This window comes from Phoenix dactylifera, chromosome 3 (genome assembly GCF_051530095.1).
Source record: "Phoenix dactylifera cultivar Ajwa chromosome 3, Ajwa_hap1_PhDact_Kaust_v1.1, whole genome shotgun sequence".
Lineage (NCBI taxonomy): Eukaryota > Viridiplantae > Streptophyta > Magnoliopsida > Arecales > Arecaceae > Phoenix > Phoenix dactylifera.
In genome coordinates, this window is record NC_143192.1 from 51,318,780 (window position 1) to 51,343,673 (window position 24,894).

The 24,894-nt window shown below is 35.1% G+C and overlaps 1 protein-coding gene across 15 annotated transcripts; it reads left to right on the plus strand.

Annotated features, from left to right (window-relative positions):
* The first annotated feature begins 12,396 nt into the window (after positions 1 to 12,396).
* Positions 12,397 to 24,769, plus strand: LOC103706516 (protein BCCIP homolog). Of its 15 annotated transcripts, none has more exons than XR_015976642.1 (10): positions 12,397 to 12,634; positions 12,712 to 12,788; positions 12,879 to 13,142; positions 13,223 to 13,432; positions 13,530 to 13,595; positions 13,892 to 13,984; positions 14,062 to 14,118; positions 16,432 to 16,524; positions 24,101 to 24,215; positions 24,286 to 24,769. XR_015976642.1 is itself a non-coding variant. In XM_008790655.4 (9 exons), the coding sequence occupies exons 1-8, from the start codon at positions 12,478 to 12,480 to the stop codon at positions 24,197 to 24,199; spliced, it is 1,023 nt and encodes a 340-aa protein (XP_008788877.2). In that variant the 5' UTR covers positions 12,397 to 12,477; the 3' UTR covers positions 24,200 to 24,215; positions 24,286 to 24,769. The 15 variants fall into 15 exon arrangements, 10 of the variants coding, with proteins under 10 accessions (XP_008788877.2, XP_008788869.2, XP_088575092.1 ...); XR_003385703.3 differs by having other exon boundaries at positions 24,366 to 24,769; XR_015976641.1 differs by lacking the exon at positions 16,432 to 16,524 and having other exon boundaries at positions 24,286 to 24,364; positions 24,499 to 24,769.
* Positions 24,770 to 24,894: the final 125 nt, after the last annotated feature.

Sequence of the window (24,894 nt, forward strand, 5' to 3'; positions counted from 1 at the left end):
TTAGCTTTTTTGAGTTTATTTTAACTGGTCAAGTGTATTTTAGAAAAATAATTCATATTAGAACTAAAAAAAAATCGATCCGATGTATGCAAGAATGGGCCTCACCATTATAAATAGAGGCTATATATCTTAGTTTTTGGATAACTGATCTATCTTTGGTATACTAATTGGTTTTTAACAAATTAACCCTCCCAACTCAAACCTCTTACATTATGTTTGGTTCACTGGAATAAGCACTGAAATGGAATGGAAATTTTATCTTTAGCTCCATTCCAGCGTTTGGTATAGCGAAAAATTCTGGTATTACATCTTCTTTGGAATCACATTCCTTCAAGTACAGCAATAAACCATGGAATCACATCTTCTTTGGAATCGCCATTCCTTCAATTGAAGGAATGGTGATCCACTTTTAAATAGGAAGGACGGCCATGTTCATGTGGATAAGAATGGATAGTATTTTAGAAAAATGAACTTATTAGTAATATTTATGGTATAAAATAACAACAAATGCTATATTTGAATTAAGTTAATTATTGATAATTATAGTACAAGATAATATAAATAAATTTATAATATTTTTAATTAATTATTATTATATTGAAAATATTAGAAATACCTAGCAGCATGTATTATATCATTATATTGTTACATAATGGTTTGCTATGTATAATACTAACAAATGAGCATTACATGATGCATGTTACATGAAAGAATTTATAAAGTGTAGATATAAATTATCAAATAGTATTGGATATGAAACAAAAATATATTAGATAAATATTAGAATGTCAATTAAGATGATATATTAAAATAAAACATAAAATAAAAATTTATAAAAATAAAAAGTACTAGAATATCCCATGAAAATGTCAAAAATATAAACTAATATATATAATATTTTTGTTAGAAAGTATAAAATATGAATAAAGTAGGAATAAAAGTGTAATAAAATATTAATAAATAAATAAACTTAAGAAAATTAAATATATTAAATAAAATATTAAAAATAAAAAATAAAATAAATATTATAAGAAAATTATGAATCACTTTAATCAAAGAAAATATTGAAAAATAAATAAAAGTAAAGATATTAAGTAAAAAAATATAGTAAAATATCCTAAAAATGATAAATAGAATACTCTAATACATAACTAGCTAAATTAAGTATTAGAATTGAATTGGTATTTCTTTTTTGTGCATTCCTATATCATGACCAAACAATATTGGAATAGGAATTCTAGTTCCCATTCTATCTTCCATTCCCATCCCACTCCAATTTCTATTCTAGAATAAGCATGTCAGCACTCACAATATATCCTGAAGAAAAGGTATCAGTCTGCTATGACCATATTTTGTGGAAAAGAAAACATGCTATAGCCATGCAAAATTGAACATGATCTCTGAAATTTTCAGTTTTTATGTCTTCTTTTCTATCTGATCTATGCAAACACTAAGGAAAAAAACAAAACAAAAATTGACAAAGTAATGGACTCTTCAAAATGCTCATATTAGATTCAGTGAACTCAGGTACAGAAGGAACTGAAATTTGATGAGTATGCTCCCATAAGTTCTCCCCGTAGGTCATTGCATCTTTTTGAAGTTTTTCTTTTTTGAGAGAGAGAGAAAAAGGGAGGCTAAGCCCCCCAAATTTTATTCAATATAGATATAGTTTCCTGATTGAAAAAAAGAGTGGATGATACGATGAACCGTGAAGTATTCAGTTTCAATATTGTCATACAGAAGATAGAATAGATAATTAAAAGGGAATAATTCAGCATTGTAGTGGAATCCACCAATATTTGGAGTTGGTATCCATCGATGATGCATGCATGCCTAAGAAGCCGCAAACAAATCATTTTAGAGCCAGTTCTGCTGCTGAAATGAAAAACAAAGTAAGCCGTGATGACCCTTCTTGGATAAAGGATATCCAGAAATCCTCCATTTGAGTACCTAGTCATCTGAAATTGCATGTTTTTGAATACATAGGAACAACCAATTGTTAAATAAGTGAAGACCTCTTGAGGTTGGTTAGCTGGAAGATATTTTTTGAAATTTTTAGTTATATATAATTACCCAACATCTCATTGGCAAATAACTGATTTGGAACTAAATACAGGTTTGCACGGGTCCTCACATATTTTCATCGGCTAGTGGTTCAAATCACGATTGTTTCGTGGTCAGCCTCCACAGGGCCAGCCCAACCCTTAGGCAATTGAAGCGGTCGCCTAAGGCCCCGGCCTAAAGAAGGCCCACCATAGGGAAGGCCTCTTAGTGAGTTCGCCTTAGGCTGGCCCACTGCAGGAAAAGCCTCAAAGACAAAATAGAAAAAAAAAAAAAGGCTATTCTTAGTGAGTTCGCTTTAAGCCCCCAAATGCATTGGGCCGCTCCTGCTTCCATTAACTCGTACTACAATGTCCTCTAATCTACATAGGCTATAGGCTGAATTTGTTCTAATACTATTTGTAACAACTCAGGATCTCACCCAAAATAGCTAGCTAGAAGAAAATTTTTTTACTTTCTTAGTCTTGTATGAATATCTAATATTTCCTCGGCTAATAACCGACGTGGAACTAAATATATGTTCGCACAAATTTTCTGCTCACTGATAAAAATTTTTAAATTTTGCTTCTTTCAGCATCCCCGAGTAATAAAAATAAAAAAAAAAAAAAAAAAAAAGCGCAAACCCCTAACATTTTTGTAAATTTTTTCACTTTTTCCAAGAGTTCTTACAATTTGGGGAAAGGAGCACCAAAAAGCTGTCATCGTTGAATGAAAAAAAGATACAAGAAAAGTACTACGACCTGAAGGAACAAGATTCCAACACAACCCCACAGCTATCGCCTCCTTTTTCTCTTTTGACCTTTAAATTGCTTAAAGCATTGCCGTCCTTCATTTGCCTCTTTCTTGTACGAAAGGTGAGAAAAAAGCCCGCCATAATTGAGTCTCACAGCTCCCTTTCTATAATTTTAAACTCCACTACATTATGTTCACTGGCCTTTTTCCTTTATCCCATCCTTCGTGCTTGATGGACAAGATGCGAATATAAAATACAAAACAACCCATTTAATTAGAATTCCGTCTGCCTTTTTTTCCGTTGAAATTTCCATCAGCCATTGAAATAAATATGCTGATACTCATCCCTCAAAATGAGAGACTTCTTAGATGCAAACCCACACATAAATTTGCTCCACAAATTTCCGACATCCACCACTGTATAAAAGATATCAAAGTCAATTTTTTTAAAAAAAAAAAAATTTTAATTACTGCTATTGTTGTTATGCATTTGGGGATCCAACCCTACCACGAGGGTAGCAACCAGATCGGATCAAATATTGATTTGATCGGATATAGGATAAATTAAAATGTATCAAACCGAACTTAACCTATTAATTTAAACATATCAAAACTTCAGATTCCAGCCTGACAATTTTATTAAGCTCATAATTTAATATGAATTTCAGTGGTTGAAACAAGTTAAATGATTAAATGGTTAAGCATTGCCATTCTTATCCATCACTTTATGCATCATTAGGCCGTGTTTAGCAAGTACTTGTTTAGCAATTCTACCCGATAGGGACTATGGAGATGACTAATGATATGGTTGAGTCAGTTTAGCTGCAAAATTAACTATATTTAGACTTAACCCAATGAGGGTATTTTTACAAGGCTTGGCCAGCATTGTAAGGTATTAGAGATGAATTACACAAGAACAAGAAAGTCACGCAACTATATGAGATAATTTTTTTTATAATATAACCTTTTGGGAGAAAAAAATTATGTAGGAAATACCTCCCAGTGTCCGAATCAGAACATCCGCTGGGGTGCTGCAAATCTCTGGGTTCTGCTTTTTTTTTTTTTGTTGCTCTTGCATCATAACGGATACAAAGCCAATTATATGAAGAAAACTGTGTGAATCGTAGTTTTATAGTTTTTGATAAATTAGTCCTGAAGTTTTCCATATTTGTGCATTGATTCTCCTTATTTTTTATATTATATAAATACTTATAAAGTTCCCTGTGTCTTTAAATCAGTCCTACCGCTTGCTCTTTTTTTTTTAACTAAATATTGATTAAGTTAACCAGGATTGCATGAGGACAAAAATGCCTTTATATTAGGCTTGTGCCTTGGCTTCCTCTTACTCAGAATTGGACCACTAAGATATCCATGGTGGAGGAGCACATATTAAGGAATCGGTTAAGTTTGAGGACTAATAATAAAATATCCACAAAAATAAAATTAATATAATTAGAATATCAAATAAAAGCAAAATATTTCATTCTCATATAATTAATGTAAAGGGTGTATAAGCAATAAGTTATAAAATTTTAGGAATTAAAATACAAACATGAAAAGAAAGGACTTAATATGGAAATATGGATTACTTCAAAGACTAATCTTCAAAAAAAAATTAAATTTTATATGAAGTATTTGGAGATCTCTAGTTATGTATCAAGTGGTTAAAGAGATATATTGTTTCATATTATTTAAACTGTTTAATTTTTTGGCTACTTGATGCATAAAATAGAAATCTCTAAATCATATTATTTTCTTGTGCAAGCAATTTAGAGACTGCAGATAATATCCAATGGCTCGGATCATCGATTTACAACCCCCACCATCTAAGCTAGAATTGATCAAATCTGAGTAGAGAAATTCACTCTAGTGTAGCCAAGTCTACATATATATCTCCAAGATTTTTCCAAAGGGAAACCAATTCACTACTATGATCACCAAGGTCCAATTATTGGAGATACATCACTCGGAACTCGAACGCAGTATTGCTACTTATTCATAGTATTACTTTTTGTTAGTGACCAATAAAAATAGTAAGCAATGTCTGTTATTATAGCAGCAATGGCCACTGCAATTCTATAACTATCGTTACTCGAACCTTCCATGTGAGAACCCGTGCGGGTGTGTATTTAGTTCCATATTGGTTATTCGCTGGATAGATCTTGGGTACTTATACAGGATCAAGGAACCTAAACAATACCTTCCGGCTAGCCATTTTGGGTGAGGTCCTGGGTTGTTACAAATGGTATCAGAGCGGATCCGGCCCATAACTTATGTGGACTAAAGGACACTGCAGCATGGATCTATTGAGGTTGACTACGGACCGATCGTGGTATTTGTGATTAGATTTGAATGGATTTGAATGAGGACGTCAGAGCTTGAACGGGGGGAGTATGTGACGATCCATGCGGGCGTGTGTTTAGTCCCACATCGGTTATTCGCTAGGTAGATCTTCGGTACTTATACAAAATTAAGGAACATAAACAATACCTTCTGGCTAGCTATTTTTGGTGAGGTCCTGGGTTGTTACATTTCAGCCATCAATATAACAAAGTTGACACAAAATCATAAGATAAGCATGGTAGCCAAAAGTACCCCAAATCTATCTCTTTCTAACCTGTCCTCCTCTAAACGACTCTCGCACTTCGATAGATTTTTCTTCTGGTCCATCAAAATAGATTTATCTGTGCTTATCCTTGTGGCTCAGAGGCACCAGGTCCTGCATATCCCAAGTTGAGCTTAGGCAAACTTCAATATCCTAAAAAGTCTGGATAATTTTTTTCTTATAAAACTAGTTACCTGATGCATTGGATTCCATCATCGCATGTATGAAATTCTTATGAGCCCCTGCACATTGCAGGGCGAAGCCTCACAAACAATTGCCAAATTTTGACAACTAAAAGTACATTAGTATGCAAGAAAAAAATTTTGAATTTTTTTTTGGACTAATTGAAAATACCTAATAAAACTGAAATAATACATCGAAGAAGATTAGCATAGCCCTGCACAAGTAATTTTTGTTGTAGCACAAATAAAAAAATAAAATCTTGTTTTAAGATCTAATGTTTTATTAAGGTAATAAACTTAAATTAAAATATTTTTTTAGCAAGCAGATTTACCTTTAATACAATCAAGTGTACGATGGTTTGCTATTTTCCATGATTGATGAAAGGCATGTGTGGGACCGAGGCACGTGATGGACACGTGGGCACGGACATCGGCCCGCACGTCGCGCCGGTGAGTCGGTTGTTGGGGATAAGAGCGAGTGGGCCCGGAGGTAAAGCCCAGCTTCTTCCTCATAGATAAGATGGCGCCGCCCCCATCATCACGGGCTTCTGCTAGGATCAGCTGCTTGGTCCGGGACAGCCTTCCGTGCTGTTGAATTTCCCAGGGGCCAACCAAGGTGGACTACACAAGACTCCATGTTTCTTGTCACTCCTCTTATTTGTTCATCCAATTAAGATATATACATATGTTGTGGGAATAAAGGGTCTCAAACTTAGTCCCTACATTGATTGAATATCGAAAAAGTCTGTCTTAAATGGAGGGCTCGATTACCCTTCTCAAAGGAGGCACATTGACCCTTCCCTCACGAGGCACCTTTTAAAGGGCAAAACCGTGAGGAAGGCTTCTACCTGCTCCAAAGCGGACAATACCTTCTGTAGGAACGTAGTCTTTTTTACTGTTCTAGTTCTGTGGAGGCTAAGATCTGAGGTCGGAGGAATTTCGACCTCAACAATGGCACGCCAAGAAGGGACTCTTGACCTCGGCACAGACCTTCCTGCTGGAGGGCTGATGTTGTGGAAATAAAAGGTCTCAGACTTAGTCCCACATCGATTGAATAGCGAAAAGGTCTGTACCTTAAATGAAGGACTAGATTACCCTTCCCTCAGGAGGTGCCTTTTAAACGGCAAAACTGTGAGGAAGGCTTCTACCTGCTCCAAAGCGGACAATACCTTCTGTGGAAACGCAGTCTTCTTTTCCTGTTTCAGTTCGATGGGAGCTAAGATCTGAGGTCGGAGGAACTTCGACCTCAACAATATATATACACATATATACATACATATACATATATATATATATATATATATATATAGAGAGAGAGAGAGACCTCTTTCCTCCACCAAGATTTTGATAAATTAGTCTCTTTAAATATTAAACTAAAAATGAATCCTAATTTTTAGAAAGATATTTTTGCATGAATATCCTTCTAAAAATTCAAATTTGCATGAACAACTTTTAAAATTTATATTTATTTATGTGCCCTCATAAAATACTGATTTTGCACAAATACCTCTAATATAACGATTTTTCTAACACCGTTAATAAAAAAACATATTTATTTTAATTAAACATAAAATAGAATTTTGAAATTATTTTTTTATTTCTCATCGCGATCGTCTTATAAATATTTCTTTTTGCACATCTACCCATTAAGGGTATTTTAGTCATTTTAATATGAAACCACCATTTTTTTAACGGTGTTAGATGATGCGGGTACATATACAACAATAAGGATAAAAAATGATAAAATGACAAAACAAGTGTTTTACGAGGGTATACATGCAAATATTAATTTTGATAAAGTAATCATGCAAAATTCGATATTTAGGATTGTATTCATGCAAAAAACTCTTTTTAGAAGTCAAATTTCATCTTTTGAATTACTATAAGTTGATAAATCAAGCTCCTCACCAAAAAAAAAAAATCTATTTCTTACGACTCTAATGTCATCCTTTCATTACTAGGAAGCTGATAAATCAAAATGCTCACTCAGTTAAATCAAATGCTGAGGTTGACATTGTCAACAGCTTCAACAAGTTAGAACTATACCTCCATCTTAATTGTCATTACCTTCTCTTTTCTTTTCTCCAGAATATGACTAAACTCATTAACCAATTCATTAGCCATTTCCGTTAGCCAAGTAAATCTCCATGTTGCGTGGTCTGATCCCCTGGTTATTATTTAAACAGCCGGTTGCAATAGATCTAGTTGGCTGCAAGGGGGGTTATTGTATGGCCAAGATAAATGGAGACCAACTATAAAGGAAATAGAAAACAAGAAAGATGATCATGATGACACCATAGCTATCAGATGAAATAGCGTCAACCCAAAGGACTAATGCGTCTCTTTCAACCCAAGAAAATAATCAAATTGATTTTTTCTTTAAAAAAAAAGGTTAAAATGCAAGTTTTGGATTTCATAAATTTGGTGCATCTCCAGAATTCTTCAGTAGTTATAATGCAAGTGGGTCGTCCTCCCTTTCTGCCCAAACTCAACTAAACTAGGACTGCCCCATGCAACTTAGAAGGGACAAAAATTTCTGGGTCAGGACCATCTATCTGCTGTCAATGATGACCACAGTGCATTCAAATAATACTTAGGTTGATGTACATGCCCAATGATGCTAACAATATTTCCCAATTGAGCCCCTACAAGGGCATCCAAGGTGCTTTGCTCGTGTTTGTACGTTTCTCGATCCAAAAAATTATATCCTGCACCGCATCAGCGGCGTTTGCCCTATTCATCATTCTAGAGGCTTCATAGGTTTCATGGATTCTTACTATCCTCATCTCATTTCGGGCTGGGCATTATCATTAATGTGGTGCATGTGGTGTAGGATATAATTTTTATTTTCTAACTGCCTTTTCATCGAGTGTTATTCAGCATCGTGGGCCCACCATAGACCTCCGATATGACTGCATTGTAGCTATCGTGGTCCTGCATGATATTATGATTAGAAAGGGACGTCCTAATTAGCTTTTTTGAGCCTTGCAATGTCACAAAGACGAGGTGTCGTTCCACCAGCTTGAAGTTCCCACGTGCAGGGGGAAAGTGGTCATCACCTGATGGAAAAATGGTTTAAAAAAGCTTAGCATTGCTGGGACCTGCTGCAAAGATGGGTTGGTCGGGTACAACTTGACTTCGGGTCTCCCAAATACGGAGATGACTAAATTTGGGTGCTTTCCATGCAACGGCAGATTGAACATTTTGCATTGGTCAGCTACAAGAATAAATACTTCTTTGTTTGATTAGTGTTTCAAAAAAAAAAAAATATTCTCATTAGAATAAAAAAAATTATGTTTTAAAAAAAATTATGAGAGATATAGAAAAATTATTTTTTTAGAAATTAGATTTTTTTTCAAAAATATGCTTAAGCTATCAAAATTTCTGAAATTTTTTTTTTCTTTATTAAGAATATAATATATATTTCATACAATTTTTTCAGAAAAGTAGATATTCAACCAAATATAAATCATTACGGGATGTGTCACTTTTTAATGATTAACTAAATAGGCTAAAACTATTTTTTTGGGCATCATATTCTCAAAAATCATCTTTGCAGAAAAATATTCTAGTGGTAAAATTTTTTTCCGCAAATCAAGTCTTAAAAGATAGAGATTGTATTTTTTGTGCAAAAGTAGGATTCATCTTTTTTTTTTTTTTTTTTTTTTTTTTTTAGTGCAAATCCACCCTCACATAATAGGAAATATGTGTAGATAGAGAATGAAAAAAATTTGGAGCGTTTTGAGAGTCACGTAGGGTGTGATCCAATTGCCGACATCGGGGAAAAAAAAAAATCAATCACTCTTTCACATGAAAGATACAATCAAAACTCCCTTTTAAGACATTGTTTGAGAAGATTCCTGGATTAGCAGGTATTGTCGTGTTGGTTATCCTGCATAAAGGACAAACCAGCTGTCATAAACAAAAACCGGCATGATTCCAACTATTAGCTCACCTCTTTAGCATGTTTCATATGATAAAATCACAGATTACTTTGTTACCTCTGCAGTTGCAGCTGCAACCAAACCAACTCTTTCTCTGCAATTTACATTAAAAAAAGAAAAAAAATCTCTACAATAAACAAAATGTTCAGCAACTTATCGTTTTGTGGCCAAAAGAGAGCTACTGAAGTTAACCTTCACAAAAGGAAGCAAAAAATAAGATCGTGAACTAAAGTTAACTTATCCTTTGAAAAAAAAAATGGCATCACATGCACCACAAATACATTGAAGTGATGCATATCTTGTGGCAACGGGTATAAGGAGGCTTACAATGAAGCAATTGGCCTGGAGAAGTGAAAATATGAAGCAAAGATTTATGGGGTGGCAATACTTAGCCGTTTGAGCCGTTTGACTTTGATTCAACTAGTTATAGATCAAATTAGATTGCCTGTTTAATAAAATAATCGGGTTAAGATCTGGATTTTTGACATATTTCAGAAACATGTATGGTTTGGATTGATAGAATTTTGATCTATCTTGTGTCCGATCTGATCTGACCTGATTGCCACCTTTTTATATAAGAAGGAAATTGAGAAGGATCCATCTAACCTGAGATCCAGCCCAGGACATAAATTATGTATGAGAGTGATATAACCAACAAGCCATGCATAGGAGGATTAGACATTGCCTGCCATTTATTATAATGAAATCTACTAACAAGCTAACAGCATAGAGATACATGAGAGAATAAAAAAAGAACAAAAAAAACCCAAGCTTCAAAACTTCAAGAAATAATCTAAAACTTCAAGAAATAAGGAAATATTTGACATAAGGAAATTTAGAAACCAATGATATTTGAAAGGGTTTCAAATTAGACATAATAACATATCTTTTTGGGAAAATTGGGATCAAATAAAAAACTTTAGGAAATGCAATAGCAATTTTTGGAAACAGTCGATCTATTTAAGAATTAAGTAGGAGCAAACATGGAATATGGAATGCATAAATCTAAGCTCATTTAGCTATCAAGAGAACTAGTTTTTGTTTGGAAAATCTTTTCTAGCTTTTTCGTTTTACAAAAATTTTTCTTAAGAATTAAGATATGAGGAAGTTCGACCGAAATTGGCCAGATTTTACAACTAATCTGTAATTCAGGAATATTTTCTTCATACAGGTTGTGAAAAATTCAGAAAAAAAACAAATGCCACTGAAAAGAATAATTCATAAAGAAGGAGAAAAATGTCTAGGGTTTTCATACTATAGCATTATTATGAATATCGGTTGGTTTGGCATTTGGCATCACTTTTTAAAGGCTATAGGATTGTTGTTTACATATCAACTCAATAAGATAAAGATTTGAAGGACAAAGATATATACATGATTACATGCATGAAATTTAGGAGTGGCCATTATAATATATTGCGACCTAAGTTCCAAAATTAAGGATCTGTTTGGGTGTCAAAAGAGCTATCCTTTGACATCAAAACAATCAGATGGTTTTATCCTAATATTTTAGGGACATGATAGATCATGTCATTCAAATTGCTTCCCTCCATAAGATGCTTCCGTTTCCAAATAGGCCATGATAGGAGAGCAAGGAGTAGACGGGTAAAGTCTGAGGCCATCCAATCTGCAAATTTGGCGAATGGAGAGTGTTTTTTTAGATAATAATAAAAAGAAGATAATGCAAAATCAAACATAAAAGAAAGAAGTAAACAAATAGAATTTGAAAAGAAATAAAAGAGGGAGATATGAATTGGACATTTGAATGACTTAGGCTTCTGGCTGTGATTGGACATTGGAATGTAGCCCAAATAGAAGGTTGCTAACCCAATATACTAGCAAAAGGGAGGTCTTACTCCAATTCTTCTTCTGTTATTCTAATGTCATTCTAACACTAGGAACTCTAAAATGAGATGGAATTTTTCATATTTCCTAGTTATAGAGAAGGTTGCTGAGAAGATATAAGGCAAAGTGGAGTCACTCGGGGGCAAGGTTGTATCCTAAGCTTTGCTTTTACATTACAAAAATAGAGATTTTAAGAAAGAAAAGGGCGATTAGCCAGATCTTTAGTCTCGCTACCTTCATTGTCTTTCAAATAGAATAACAATTGCCAAACTGTTGTTGCTAGCCATGGTAATCCAAAATAAAAGATAGTAATAGCAAAGCACTGTTATTTAAAAGAATATTGATTATATGGTACATTTTTATGTTTCTATAGTAATATCCTATGCATTTATCAGCACATTGATCTGGGAAAATGATTTCTATGACTTATACAATCAAAAGTTTGCTCGCCAAAACAGAGACATCTGATGTCAGTAATTAGTGTATAAAAACCTTCTATAATTAAATAATAGCTAAACAAGATTTTACTTCAATTGGTTGTCATGCAAATGGATAACTCAAGTTGAGTCTAGACCACTATAACAATCATTTTATTGTTGGAAAAGAGATTATTCTAAATTAGACTGTTTTATGATACCAATGTTTAGGATATCTCTCCCTCTGATGCCATAACTTCTACCTTTGACTTGTAGTAAAAAAGAGTTTATGCAATTTATATAAGACATTACAAAGTTTATTAGTTTTGGAGGACTTGCGTGTTGTCTGTACAAGAATATGTGGATGTGTATGGTCCATGATTGAAATTGTAATAGAAATGAACTAGAATTGGGAATCAAAATGGCTATATTCTTCCGTGTATTTGGTTGGTGAGTAGAATTAGAATTGAAAGCAAATGTTCGCTGAAAACTTGAATTTTTAAAAAATCAACTAAAAATTATTTTTTAAAAATAATATTTTATTTTTTTATAGGATAAAATTTGAATACTGAAGAACCGATATTATATTTTATTTTCTCGGATTTCTCCTAGAATGAGAATGGAATAGACCCCTTTAACCCCCCTTTAAACCCCAAAACCCTTGGCGGCCTTCTCCACCCGAGTCGGCGGCCATGGGCCAGCGTGGGCGGCCGGCGAAGCGGCGCCGCCTCACTAGGCTCCCTCCCCTCCTCCTCGCCTTCTCCCCCTTCGCCCGCTCCATCCTCTTCGCCCGCTCCGCCGCCCCCAATTCCACCGCTTCCGAGCCCTCCCCTTCCTCCAAAACCACAGGTACGTCGCTTCCTCATCCTCGTTTCTAGGTTTCGATCCCCCAATCCTCACCTATTGCGCTTCTTTCCCCACATAAGGGGTTGGATTTGCCGATCCTAAGCCAACCAAAGCAATCAAACGAATCGAGTCCTCCGAAGACGAGGAGGACCAAGAAGTAAGAATCTTGGATTTGTTTCTATTCTGTTTGATCCAGCAGTTTGTTCCACACCTTGTGATATTTCTTCTTGGTTTGGTTTCGGGGAAGGTCGAGATGGTGCAAGCTGATTTCGAGTTCTTTGACCCCAAGCCCGGAGATTTCCATGGTGTGAAGCTTCTTCTCCAGAACTACCTTGGTAACAAGCCGTGGGATCTCGGTGGCTTCGTGGACCTGATCTTGGAGCAGATCACAGTCGGGACCGTCGTGAAATCGGGCGCCCAGGATGAAGAGGAGGAAGGAGACGATGATGAAGGGGATGATGACGAGGGTCTGTATGCCGTCATCAGTGCCCTTAACCTGGGGAGATATGCTGTAAGAATTTAAGACCTTGCGTCTCACCTTGGTTTCTTTACATTTTTCTGAGCAAAATTGTGGCTTCTGATCTCTTGCAGGGCCACAGATGCATCAAGGAGCTCAAGCAGTTCCTTCTCGACGTTTGTAGCGATGACAGTGCAAAGAAAAAGCTGAAATTGCTGTTGGAAAAGCAAGCAAGTGATGTTGGTCTTCTGGTCTCGCAGCGGTTTGTAAACTGCCCCTACCAACTGGTGCCTCCACTTTACGATGCGCTTTTTGATGAGGTTTCATGGGCAACAGAGGATGAGGTTTGAGGCGATTTAGTTGTTTTATGTATAGTTTACTGAGTTCGCTTGAATTGCTAATTTCATTCCTCCATGGGTATACATGTTTTGCCTCTTGAAGCCGACACAGGAACTCCGAGATTCATTCCGCTTCAAATACTATATCTTGGTTACCAGAATCTTTGAGGTATACTGTTTTCCTATCCAAATTTAATTCTTCATTGCCATTTTAATCTTACTTATTGAACTTCAGCTTATAATGTCCTCTGACTTAGCTGGCTGGTAATAGCCCAAAGAAACATGATGCCTGTTGTAAGAGGAGATCAAGAGCCTTTTTTTAAAAAAAAAATTATGTTTTTTAAATTATTGCTGACAACTAAGATCCAGTGAATTTCATGTCCATTCAACAGTCCAGAGTTATCGTTCTTCTTCTCTTGATCTTTCTGTGGTCCTAATTTCCCTTCCAATTGTTCGTTATTGCAGAAGAAAACTGTCAACCAATGCAAGGCGAAACAAAGCCAGAATTGCGATGAACCTGTCATTTATATAAAGTCAGAAGATCAGATTTTTTATGAGGTATTTTTTGTCAGACACAGGATATCCATTCTGTTTTGGTAATTAAGTTATCTACATGGTCTTTGTTCTCATTTCAGCTCAGCTCGTTATCTTTTCCTTTTCGTCTGCATGCTGAGCAGTTGGTTCCACCTGAGGTATGCTGCATATGGCTATCCGTGATCATGCTCTAAAATACTGTTCTCCTATTTTACGATTGTTTCATGGGTTACTATCCTGTTAGAAAGGGAAAATGTAGTAGAACATGCAGTTGGTTATGTCTACCAACCATGCTTCTGTGACCAGTTATAATTTAATAATGAAGGTTCTCCCTGTGACTCTGAAAGATTTTAGATATAGGCTATATTTTTAAAAAGATTTTAACATAGATCAGGATCTAATATACCTTGTGAGGTTGTTTAGTTTTATTTGTTACATTATGTTCTTAATCTAGATAAGCTTAAGCTTTACTATGACTCTGAATTTGGACTTTGGAGGATGTGGGACTCTTATGGTGCAAAGAACTATGGAAATCCCAATTTAAGAATACCTTCCCCTTGGCTCCTCAGAGTCTAGCAATCTTCAAACCTCAAGCCTTTTTTGTTGAAATAGCTTGGTTTTAACCTTTCAAGGGAGAAATCTAATTATGATTATTTTGGAAATTGAAAAGTTGGGAAATGTAGCTAGTTTCTTAAAATTTAAAACTGCAAATAGTTATTTGTTGTGACAAGGGGCTAGTAGATATTATCACTGCTCATGTGTGCATAAAGCCCAAATAAACAAAAGTAGGTCTACTTTATGGATCTTTTTTTTTCTAATTTGATGAACTTAATTTTTGGGGTTATCATGCAATGGTCATTGTAGTGAATGATCAAATAAGGGCTGCCTTTTCTGATTTATTTTTTGGTTCTCCTAGTTGTTCTGATAGATCTTCATTTAGTTGCCTCTTTTATTTGCTGAGTTTAACTTTCTCTCATCTTTTGTATTCTAGATCAAATTTCTGGTCTTGGAGCAGTTGTTAACATACCTAACCACTATGTGTGCACCTCAATCGATTAAGATATAGGAATTATCTTATCCTACATTTTACCTAATGAGGACGTTGTGCCACAGATGTAAGTGCTGTGCCAAAGGAACCTGGAGATGGTGGTCTGCCAGGTTAGACTATCCTGATATGTGTAAACAATTCAGTGAAAGGCATATATGTTGGTAGATTTCTCATCAATGATTAACAAAATACACTTAAAATTAGAAGACAACTTTGCTCATCTATTTTGACCATGTAAAACAAAAATAATTGGCCCTTCTACTCATATAATTGAGAGGGAAGATGCAATTTAATCAACATGGCAGAGTTGCTTTTCTGATGAGTATGGTGGAGAGATGGCTAACAATGAAAAGGGCATCAAGACAAAAGTGGTAGAGTTCTGTGGTAAATGACATCATTGAAGCTGGTGAGATATTTATCAGCTCCACTTTGAACAAGTCTTTCTAGTTATGGACCAGATCTTAGTAAGAATGGAGTGGTTGGAGAGGATGCAACCCAGTTCGCTGTATTTCATAAAGACTGACAAATCCTTTAGTCTTAACCCTAAATTCCTAAGTTACTAAGGAAGCATGGACTCGTGGTGCAAAACAAGATAATACAACTGAAATTATAAATTTTTGCTATAACTTGTAATAGGCCGATTTGACTTATGGTCAGCCAAACCTATTGGCTCCTTTTCTAAACTGAGAAAAATAAGATTTTATAATGTAGATAAATTTGTAAAAGAAGTTATTTTGAACAGTGTAGGGTCCACTTCTTTAGAATCAAACATAATAATTATTATACAAGCTTCCTGGTGGTCATTCCCTTTGGTCTCGACATAGAGTTGATCATTGAAAGAACATTTTAAGTTCTCTCTTTTTCCTCCTTTCCCTTTACTCTTTCTTCTTCATTTTTTTTGCTTCTCTCTTATTGTTTAATTTTTCTTGGTTGACTTTAATTCTTTGCCAAGTTGAACTTTGGTTGAAAGAAAATGCCAGAACACTTCTTTGCTCACCTGAAATTTTTATCACAAGTATTTCCTTGATCATTAGTTTGAGGTTTACATAACCAGCCAAAACCCCCATAAACTCCCTTTAGCAGCCAACTTTGTCAGATTTCTGCAGGACTTTAAACACAAAATGCAGAGTAGTTTAAATAATCCTTTTGTTATTTTTATAAACATGAAAAATGCCAAACTTATGCCAATCCTCATGAACAACCCTGAAAATCAGGGTTAGCGCCTCCATTTTTGTCTATGGGTTGCATGGATGGCAGCCTTCCCACAGTTGCAGTTTTGGGGTTGCTAGCCATGATTTTTGTGAGTTGTTCGTGAGAGTTGATGTTACTTTAGCATTGTTATATATGCATAAAAATAAATCCCATGAAAAATTAATCAGATTATTTGATGTGCACAATCTTTATGTCCACCTTGGATCCCCAGGTAAGCAAATTGTTGACTTCTGAATATTTCAGAGCACAACTTCGAATAGGTCCATGTACTTGACCTGATGCATTTGATTGAAGTTTAAATGAGGTAAGACGATGGATCTGTTACATTCTAAACGAATGTGTTTTAAACTGCTTGTATTTGAAATCAGCTATGTTGGGATTTGATGCTTGGTGGTCCTCTTTCAAATCATGAACAGTAGCATATGCAATATTTGTTAAATCTTCCATAGACCTATCCTTAATGATTTGGTTGGTGGTTCTCTTATCATTACCATTTACTAGTAGGGCCGTTGCTCCTTTGATTTTCATCAATTGGGTTGTAGGCAAGGTCTGCCGAACCGGATCCTGTACCAATCGGCGGGCAGGTCGGTACGGTACCAGTCCGCCGAACCGGGATCCGTACCGATCAGCAGGCAGGTCGGTATGGTACCAAACTAGTACCGTATCGACACGGTATGCTTAGGCGTGCCGGTTTTGTACCGGCATGCATTTTTTTGAGTTTTTCAAGTTTAATTAATTGATAATCAATATTTTTTAACTTTTTTAATGATTTGAAGTCTAATTTGATTTTTTTTATATTTCTATGATCCCGGTTTAACCTAAATGATGCATCTTGTTGTTTTAAAATGATACAAAACATAAAATAATTAGTAAAATGTTGCATGCTACGAGAAGCAACATGAAATATTCTCAAATCAAGTAGTGATGTAAAAAATATAAAATAATATAATCAATTATATATATTTAAAGTACAATAAATATATCGATATCTAAAATCTCGTCAAGTGGCGATGCCTCTCGTAGATATTCAAATCATTAGCATAGTCAGGAGGCATATGAGCCCACCTCTCTAATCAAGCGACGTTGTAGTGTTGTATATGTATCCCATAAGGAGCTCCGGGTTATATGCATTTTCGGATCTCTTGCTGAAGTTCTGACTCTAAGAGGTGTCCTTTAGTTGATAAAATGGTTCATCAAACGGTTATGAAGTGGCCCACCGGCTAAATATTTCTTCAACCTAGTTAGTACTCCTTCCTTGAACTCTATGTTGCATCAGTTGCACTTCCAATGGTGCCGACCCGAGAGCATTTATATATGATTCCAACTAATGTCATGCCCTGGCTCCTTTTTTTTCTTTGATGTTTTCATTCTTGTAGGTTTATCAAGTACGTCAGTTTATTAATTATTTAAAAATAATAAAATTTTATTACAATAAAGATAATTTTTTTATTTTAAAAAATACATATAATTTATCTAATACATAATACAATTTTTTTATTTTTTTTATTTTTAATAATTTTTAAATTTAAAAATATATTTAAATATCATAAATTCAAAAAATATGTTTTCTACCTCAGAAAATACTTCTGAATTATGTAATATGTGCTACTAATTTTTCATAATTTTTGGTATTAATTACATATTTTTAGTTTTTTTTAAATTTAAAATTAATTTTTAAATATAAATATTTTAGAAAATTAATTTCAGCTTATATCTATGTAGAATCCAATAATAAAATTATATATATTTTTAGGCATATAGGCATGTATCAAAGGCTACTTATTTTTCAAATTTTTTCAAATTTAGGCCAGGCTATTGTGCGCATGATCGCATCAAAATTTAAATAAATGGACACCAAATTTTGCTAGAGAAAGCTTGCATGCCTCTAAATACGCTTCTAATTTCACAGTTTTTTTAATTTTATTTTATTTTTTTTATTTTTTAATCCAAAAATATATTTTTAATTTTTAAAAATTACATATAATCCATAAATTAAAAATTTTTATGACATAGTGTAGATCATCCATAGATATATAACATATACTAAAATCAAGCCCAAATCAAAAATTTTGGCATGGTCTTTTCTTATTCTGCAAATTTTGAGCTATTTTTTTAAGCTCCCAAAAAATAGAGAAAATGTGATAGGAAAGAGAGCACATTTTATTTAGGCTTGGATTTTTTTTCAATCGCGCTGAATCGGTGTGATTTTACAAATTGGGAGGAAGAGGGGAGCTGTTTAGGTCTTAAGACACTAAACGAAACAGAGAAGTTCGGCCTTCCCAATATCTTTTCTAACAAAAGAAGGAAAGGAAGAGGGGCCTGGTTCCAAACCCGGTTGACTCGGTGCGAACGGTTCGCATCGAGTTGGAATGGAACCAGCCAGTTCCGATTGGTTCAGAACCCGTTCCGAAACTTGGTTGTAGGCCTTAAAATCCTCATTTGTCCTGTCTCTTCTAGATGTTTGATGTGAAACCATGCTAACTCTCTGGATCCCTCAAACTTCGTTTTTGAATGGACTTGCATATTCCTACTGGAACTAACGAAAAGAAGAAGAAAATTATATAAACTTCTAAATAAATATTTAGCTTGCCTTCCCTACTAAAATCAGTTACGTCAAAAGCTTTTCCATTGTTTAATTTAGCTTTCATAACTTTTTTCAATTACTTCATATGCTAAAGAGTTTTTTTGTTATAAACTTTTAGTATTAGCATTACTGTAATTCTAAGACAATAAGCCTAGAACAATGAGCATCTAAAGGAGGGAGCCGTTTAGGTCTTTAGACACTAAACGAAACAAAGATGTTCGGCCTTCCCAATACCTTTTTTTAACAAAAGAAGGAAAGGGGGAGGGGTCTGGTTTCGAACCCGGTTGACTCGGTGCGAACCGGATGGTTCGCATCGAGTTTGAATGAAACCGGCCAGTTCCGATTGGTTCGGAACCCGTTCCGAACCTTGGTTGTAGGCCTTAAAATCCTCATTTGTCCTGTCTCTTCTAGATGTTTGATGTGAAACCATGCTAACTCTCTGGAGCCCTCAAACTTCGTTTTTGAATGGACTTGCATATTCTTGCTGGAACTAACGAAAAAAAGAAGAAAAATATGTAAACTTCTAAATAAATATTTAGCTTGCCTTCCCTACTAAAATCAGTTACGTCAAAAGCTTTTCCATTGTTTAATTTAGCTTTCATAACTTTTTTGAATTACTTCATATGCTAAAGGGTTTTTTTGTTATAAACTTTTAGTATTAGCATTACTGTAATTCTAAGACAATAAGCCTAGAACAATGAGCATCTAAAGGAGGGAGCCGTTTAGGTCTTTAGACACTAAATGAAACAAAGATGTTCGGCCTTCCCAATACCTTTTTTTAACAAAAGAAGGAAAGGGGGAGGGGCCTGGTTTCGAACCCGGTTGACATCCGGTTCGCACCGAGTTTGAATGAAACTGGCCAGTTCCGATTGGTTCGGAACCCGTTCCGAACCTTGGTTGTAGGCCTTAAAATCCTCATTTGTCCTGTCTCTTCTAGATGTTTGATGTGAAACCATGCTAACTCTCTGGAGCCCTCAAACTTCGTTTTTGAATGGACTTGCATATTCTTGCTGGAACTAACGAAAAAAAGAAGAAAAATATCTAAACTTCTAAATAAATATTTAGCTTGCCTTCCCTACTAAAATCAGTTACGTCAAAAGCTTTTTCCATTGTTTAATTTAGCTTTCATAACTTTTTTGAATTACTTCATATGCTAAAGGGTTTTTTTGTTATAAACTTTTAGTATTAGCATTACTGTAATTCTAAGACAATAAGCCTAGAACAATGAGCATCTAAAGGAGGGAGCCGTTCAGGTCTTTAGACACTAAATGAAACAAAGATGTTCGGCCTTCCCAATACCTTTTTTTAACAAAAGAAGGAAAGGGGGAGGGGCCTGGTTTCGAACCCGGTTGACTCGGTGCGAACCGGATGGTTCGCACCGAGTTTGAATGAAACCGGCCAGTTCCGATTGGTTCGGAACCCGTTCCGAACCTTGGTTGTAGGCCTTAAAATCCTCATTTGTCCTGTCTCTTCTAGATGTTTGATGTGAAACCATGCTAACTCTCTGGAGCCCTCAAACTTCGTTTTTGAATGGACTTGCATATTCTTGCTGGAACTAACGAAAAAAAGAAGAAAAATATATAAACTTCTAAATAAATATTTAGCTTGCCTTCCCTACTAAAATCAGTCACGTCAAAAGCTTTTCCATTGTTTAATTTAGCTTTCATAACTTTTTTGAATTACTTCATATGCTAAAGGGTTTTTTGTTATAAACTTCTAGTATTAGCCTTACTGTAATTCTAAGACAATGAGCCTAGAACAATGAGCATCTAAAGGATGGATAGAAGTTTTTGGCTGGGAATTTTAAGCAATTGAACACTTTTGGATTCCGCAAAATGAGATTAGTTTATCGATGCTAAAAACAAATAGTCTTGCTTAACATAACTGTTGAGTTGATTCCAATAGCTTGCTACACCATTTTATCAACTGGCATATATTTGGATCAATGAACATGTATTGGCACTCAGTTCTGGAATTCACTGTAGACATGCTAGCCTAAATTAGATGAAAGTAATCTTAAATTTTATGGAACCACTGATTGGGGAGGCTTCCATAATGGAGTAGGGTGATGCTGTACAGCATCTATGCCACCATAATTTGTTGAGAAGCAAAAAATCATTCTAACTGCAGTCATGGAGACTTTTTTTTCAACAAAAAAAAAAAGAAAGGGCAAGCAAAATGTTGTAGAGCAATGAACTCAGTCAAACACATATCTAAGGGAGGGACTGAAGGAGTTATGGGAGCTATAAACAAAGCCCAATTGAACACTATCAGATTTTGCACCAACAAGATTTGTTTATCAAAGGTTAAAAATATATAGTCTTGCTTAGTGTAGTAGTCTACTAGATAGCTTTCTAACCTGTTTTATCTATTGGAATACAATTTGGTTCCACAAGCATGTTTTTGACACTTGGTTCTGCACTTCATGTTAACCATACTAACCTAAATTAGATGGAAGTAATCATATAATTAATGCAACGTTGATTCTAGAGGCTCCCATTATGGTGCAGGGTGATGCTCTATGACACCTATTTCAGCATAATTTGTTGAGAATGCAAAAGTTCATTCTAATTGAAGGCATGGTGACATTGCACAGATGTGATCCATAGGCAAATGGTGAGCATGTGGTTTTATATATTTTAAGGAGGATTGAGAAACATGTAAGTGCATGCAAAACTTGCAACAGAAGGAGCATGTAGAAGCTCAAATGGTGATCCACGCTTATGTGTATCTTGGAACTCTTGGACTTTTCAAAGGAGGGATCAAGGAGATAATTGTGGAGAAGTTTTATGATCTATTTAATGGACCTTTCAGTTATGATTATCCTATGGCATGCTGGATTTCAGGCAGTTGTTTTCTTCCCCTAATAAGTTCTAAATCAACTCATAACTTGGAAAAGTGAATGCAGGTTTTTTTTTTTTATTTTCATTTGAAGAAAAGTTGTGCCAAGTGAATGTTATTTGAAGATCATAATAGATTCATGTGAAGATGAAGTTGAAGGCAATAACCCTTCAGCAACAGCAAATACCTTAACATTGGATGCCACAAAATACATTCCTGAATTCAACTAGATCTCATATGTGGAAAGGCTTGCAGCATCGTGGAAAAGATGTGGTTCCAGCAAATGTTTGTTTTTCACAGGGATCCACTGGACCCGCCTTACTATGTTAAAGATTTATTTCTAAAGAACAGTAATGAAGAATGTTTCATTCATGAAAGATGGCACTGAAAGCCCTTCTAACGTTGGTGACTGTATGATTTCTTCACAGTTTGGTATTGAAGAAGAAAACAAGGAAATGTAAGTTGTTTATGCTCTAGCTGGAAGCAGTAGAGATGGAGATATAGAATACCAAAGATTGTTTACTATTAAGAGGAGTATATGGCCTTTAGACAGCAAGTAGGAGATCAATTACATAGGCTTGTTTCTTGGAAACAAGGATCCAGAAAGCATGGAGTATGTCCTTAATTGTAGACAATCTTTAAGCAGACAAAATGCGTTGAAATACATCAGCACATAAGATCAAATTACATTCAATACATCATGGATTATCTTGTTGAAGCCAAGAAGGCTTCAAACCATGAGTAATTGGTACAAAACATTTAGGGCCTGCTTGGACATTTCTACAGGATTGGGCTGAAAATTCTATAGGATTCATGGATTGGGCCGTCCATTTAAGCATGACCCTATATCAACCAATACCACCCAGCCCAAATCCTGTAGGAAGAAAAAAAGAACTCCATAGGAAGAAAAAAATACTACCCAGCCCATAGGTCCCTTTTTTTCCTTCAGCCCAAAGGCTAGGATTTAAGCTAGGTTTGGACAGGCTCTTAGAAAATGCAAGATAAATGGGCCAATGGGCCCAATTTCTTCAGGATTTCCAGTCCAATCCTGTAGGAATATCCAAACAGCCCCTTAGCTAAGGCTTCAAATATGAGTCCGGATGAGGATGCAAATAGTCATAGTTTTTAGAGAACTGCCACAAAAGTATTAGGCTCTACGGGCTTGATGTCCCTAACTCATTGATATCATAGCCTGTAAGTTTTAGTGGACTGCTCAGTCATTTAAATGGTTCAGGCCCATGACTTGTTTTAGTGGTTATGCACCAAAAATACAGAGGAAGCATCTGCAAACTTCAAGTATTATTAGTCTCTAATGAAATGGAAGGTTCGTTTATGTTGAATTTATCCTAGGTTGTGGTTTAAGTGAATCTTGTTTAACTAATTGTTTATATTAATCTGAGTGTGAGCACTAAATCTGGATATGAGCAGGAGAATCATATTTTAAGAAAATTTCTTGTTTAATACTGTCATTGTACTGGAAAGGTGGATAAAGGAGAGGAAAGGTAAGGTTCAACCACCCCTCCAAAATTCTGTTGGAGTCATTTTAGTGATAAAGAGTATTTGGTTTGTGGGAAGGCAGACTGAATGAAAGAGAATGGGATTTTAAGTGCCCTGCCACTCCAAAAAAAATTTTGGGACATTCTTTGCAACAGAGAAAAAGTAATTGGTCATGGATTTCATCCCATTGTCCCTTTGAAGCATCAAACCAGATCTACTGTTCATTGTATTTCTTTCATTCTTTGTATTTTCTTTTTTCCATTTTCTTATGCTAGAAACCCTATTGTGTGTCCAGTTATCAGTAATTTCCAAATATTTTTTTCAAACTAACTTGTAACGATATTTATAGGTTATAATTATTCATTTTTCTTGATCAAAGCTTAATATATGCGTAGTGGACATCAAATTCTTTGTTGTGCTAATTGGAACTCCCTAAACAAATGGAGACTCTCATGAGAGCTTATGATACCCCACTTGGATGGAACTGTCAGAAAAATTCTGACTGCAACTTATTAACGGGCTGATACAATTGATTTATTTTTTCTTGTTGTTTGTATTATTGTTAAAAGAGGAAGCATTAAATGATGTCTCTTTTGCCTTATGAATGAGCGGAAACTGAATAAAGTGGCCTGATTTTGTTCATTGAAGGAAAAGTACCATTCACCGGAAAAGGAAAATTATTTAAAAGAGAATAGGCTCGGAAGTTTCTTGAATAGTGGTGGTGAAAGAGGTGTTTATTTAAGTCATGACTCAGCAGAAATTCAAAAGAGTTTATTAATGTAGGATACAACACACTGATTATATCTTCATAACTAGTTTCATGAAGCTGGCTCTGAATAGATAGGATTCATGGTTGAATATATTCTTCTTTTCCATTGTTGTGTGTGTTTCTAGTGCAAGTTATCATTTTTTGTGACTTTTAAGGCAGGTTAACCATGGAATTTATGTTCTTCTGCAGTTGAAGAATTACAAGGAGATGGGACTAGTCATGGTTGTAAAAGCTGATGATGTTCCCAAGGTCCGCGAGAAGTTAAAATCATTAGTAGCTGAATCATAATGCTAAAGGTCGTCTGGTAAGTATATTGACAGCAATTATGACTCAACAATTATTACGTCCCCTAATTGCGGCTGTTTTCGTTGTAGATGACATTCCAAGATCTCATACAACTACTGTTGCATTCAGTGCAAATGTTAATTCATGAATCCCCTGCTTGACTTTGCAGGTTAGATTGTAGGACTAATCTTTGCTGGTCTGATATTACTGGAAGTGGTGAGATTGTATCATGCACCCAAAATGCAATGATGCAGAGCTTCTCATTTTATTTATTTATTTTTTCTGGTTCCCTTCTGATTTCGGGGGTTTCAGGTATCTGCATTGATTTGTTTATGGATTTTTCAGTTCATTGACTATGATACAGATGCGAACAATCATTTTGGGTTTGGGTCTTGGCAGGAAAATGTCAAGTTCCGCAATGAGGTCATTAAAGTTGTCTGTTCTGGCAGTAATCTCCTTTAATGAGTTATTCCTCAGTAATCTTTCATTATTTTGTGCCTGAGTAATATTGTGAACAAATTGAGGCAGCTATTTTAATTTGTTACTAGATGAGCCAGGACTTGTTCGGACAAACTGTCTCCATCATCAGCCATGGTTGTCCCTTGCACGAGAAAAATAAAGATTTACCAGGAGAAGCATATGATGCTATCTTGTGTTTTACCAGATTTAAGAAGTGGCTGTTATTATTTATGGCATTT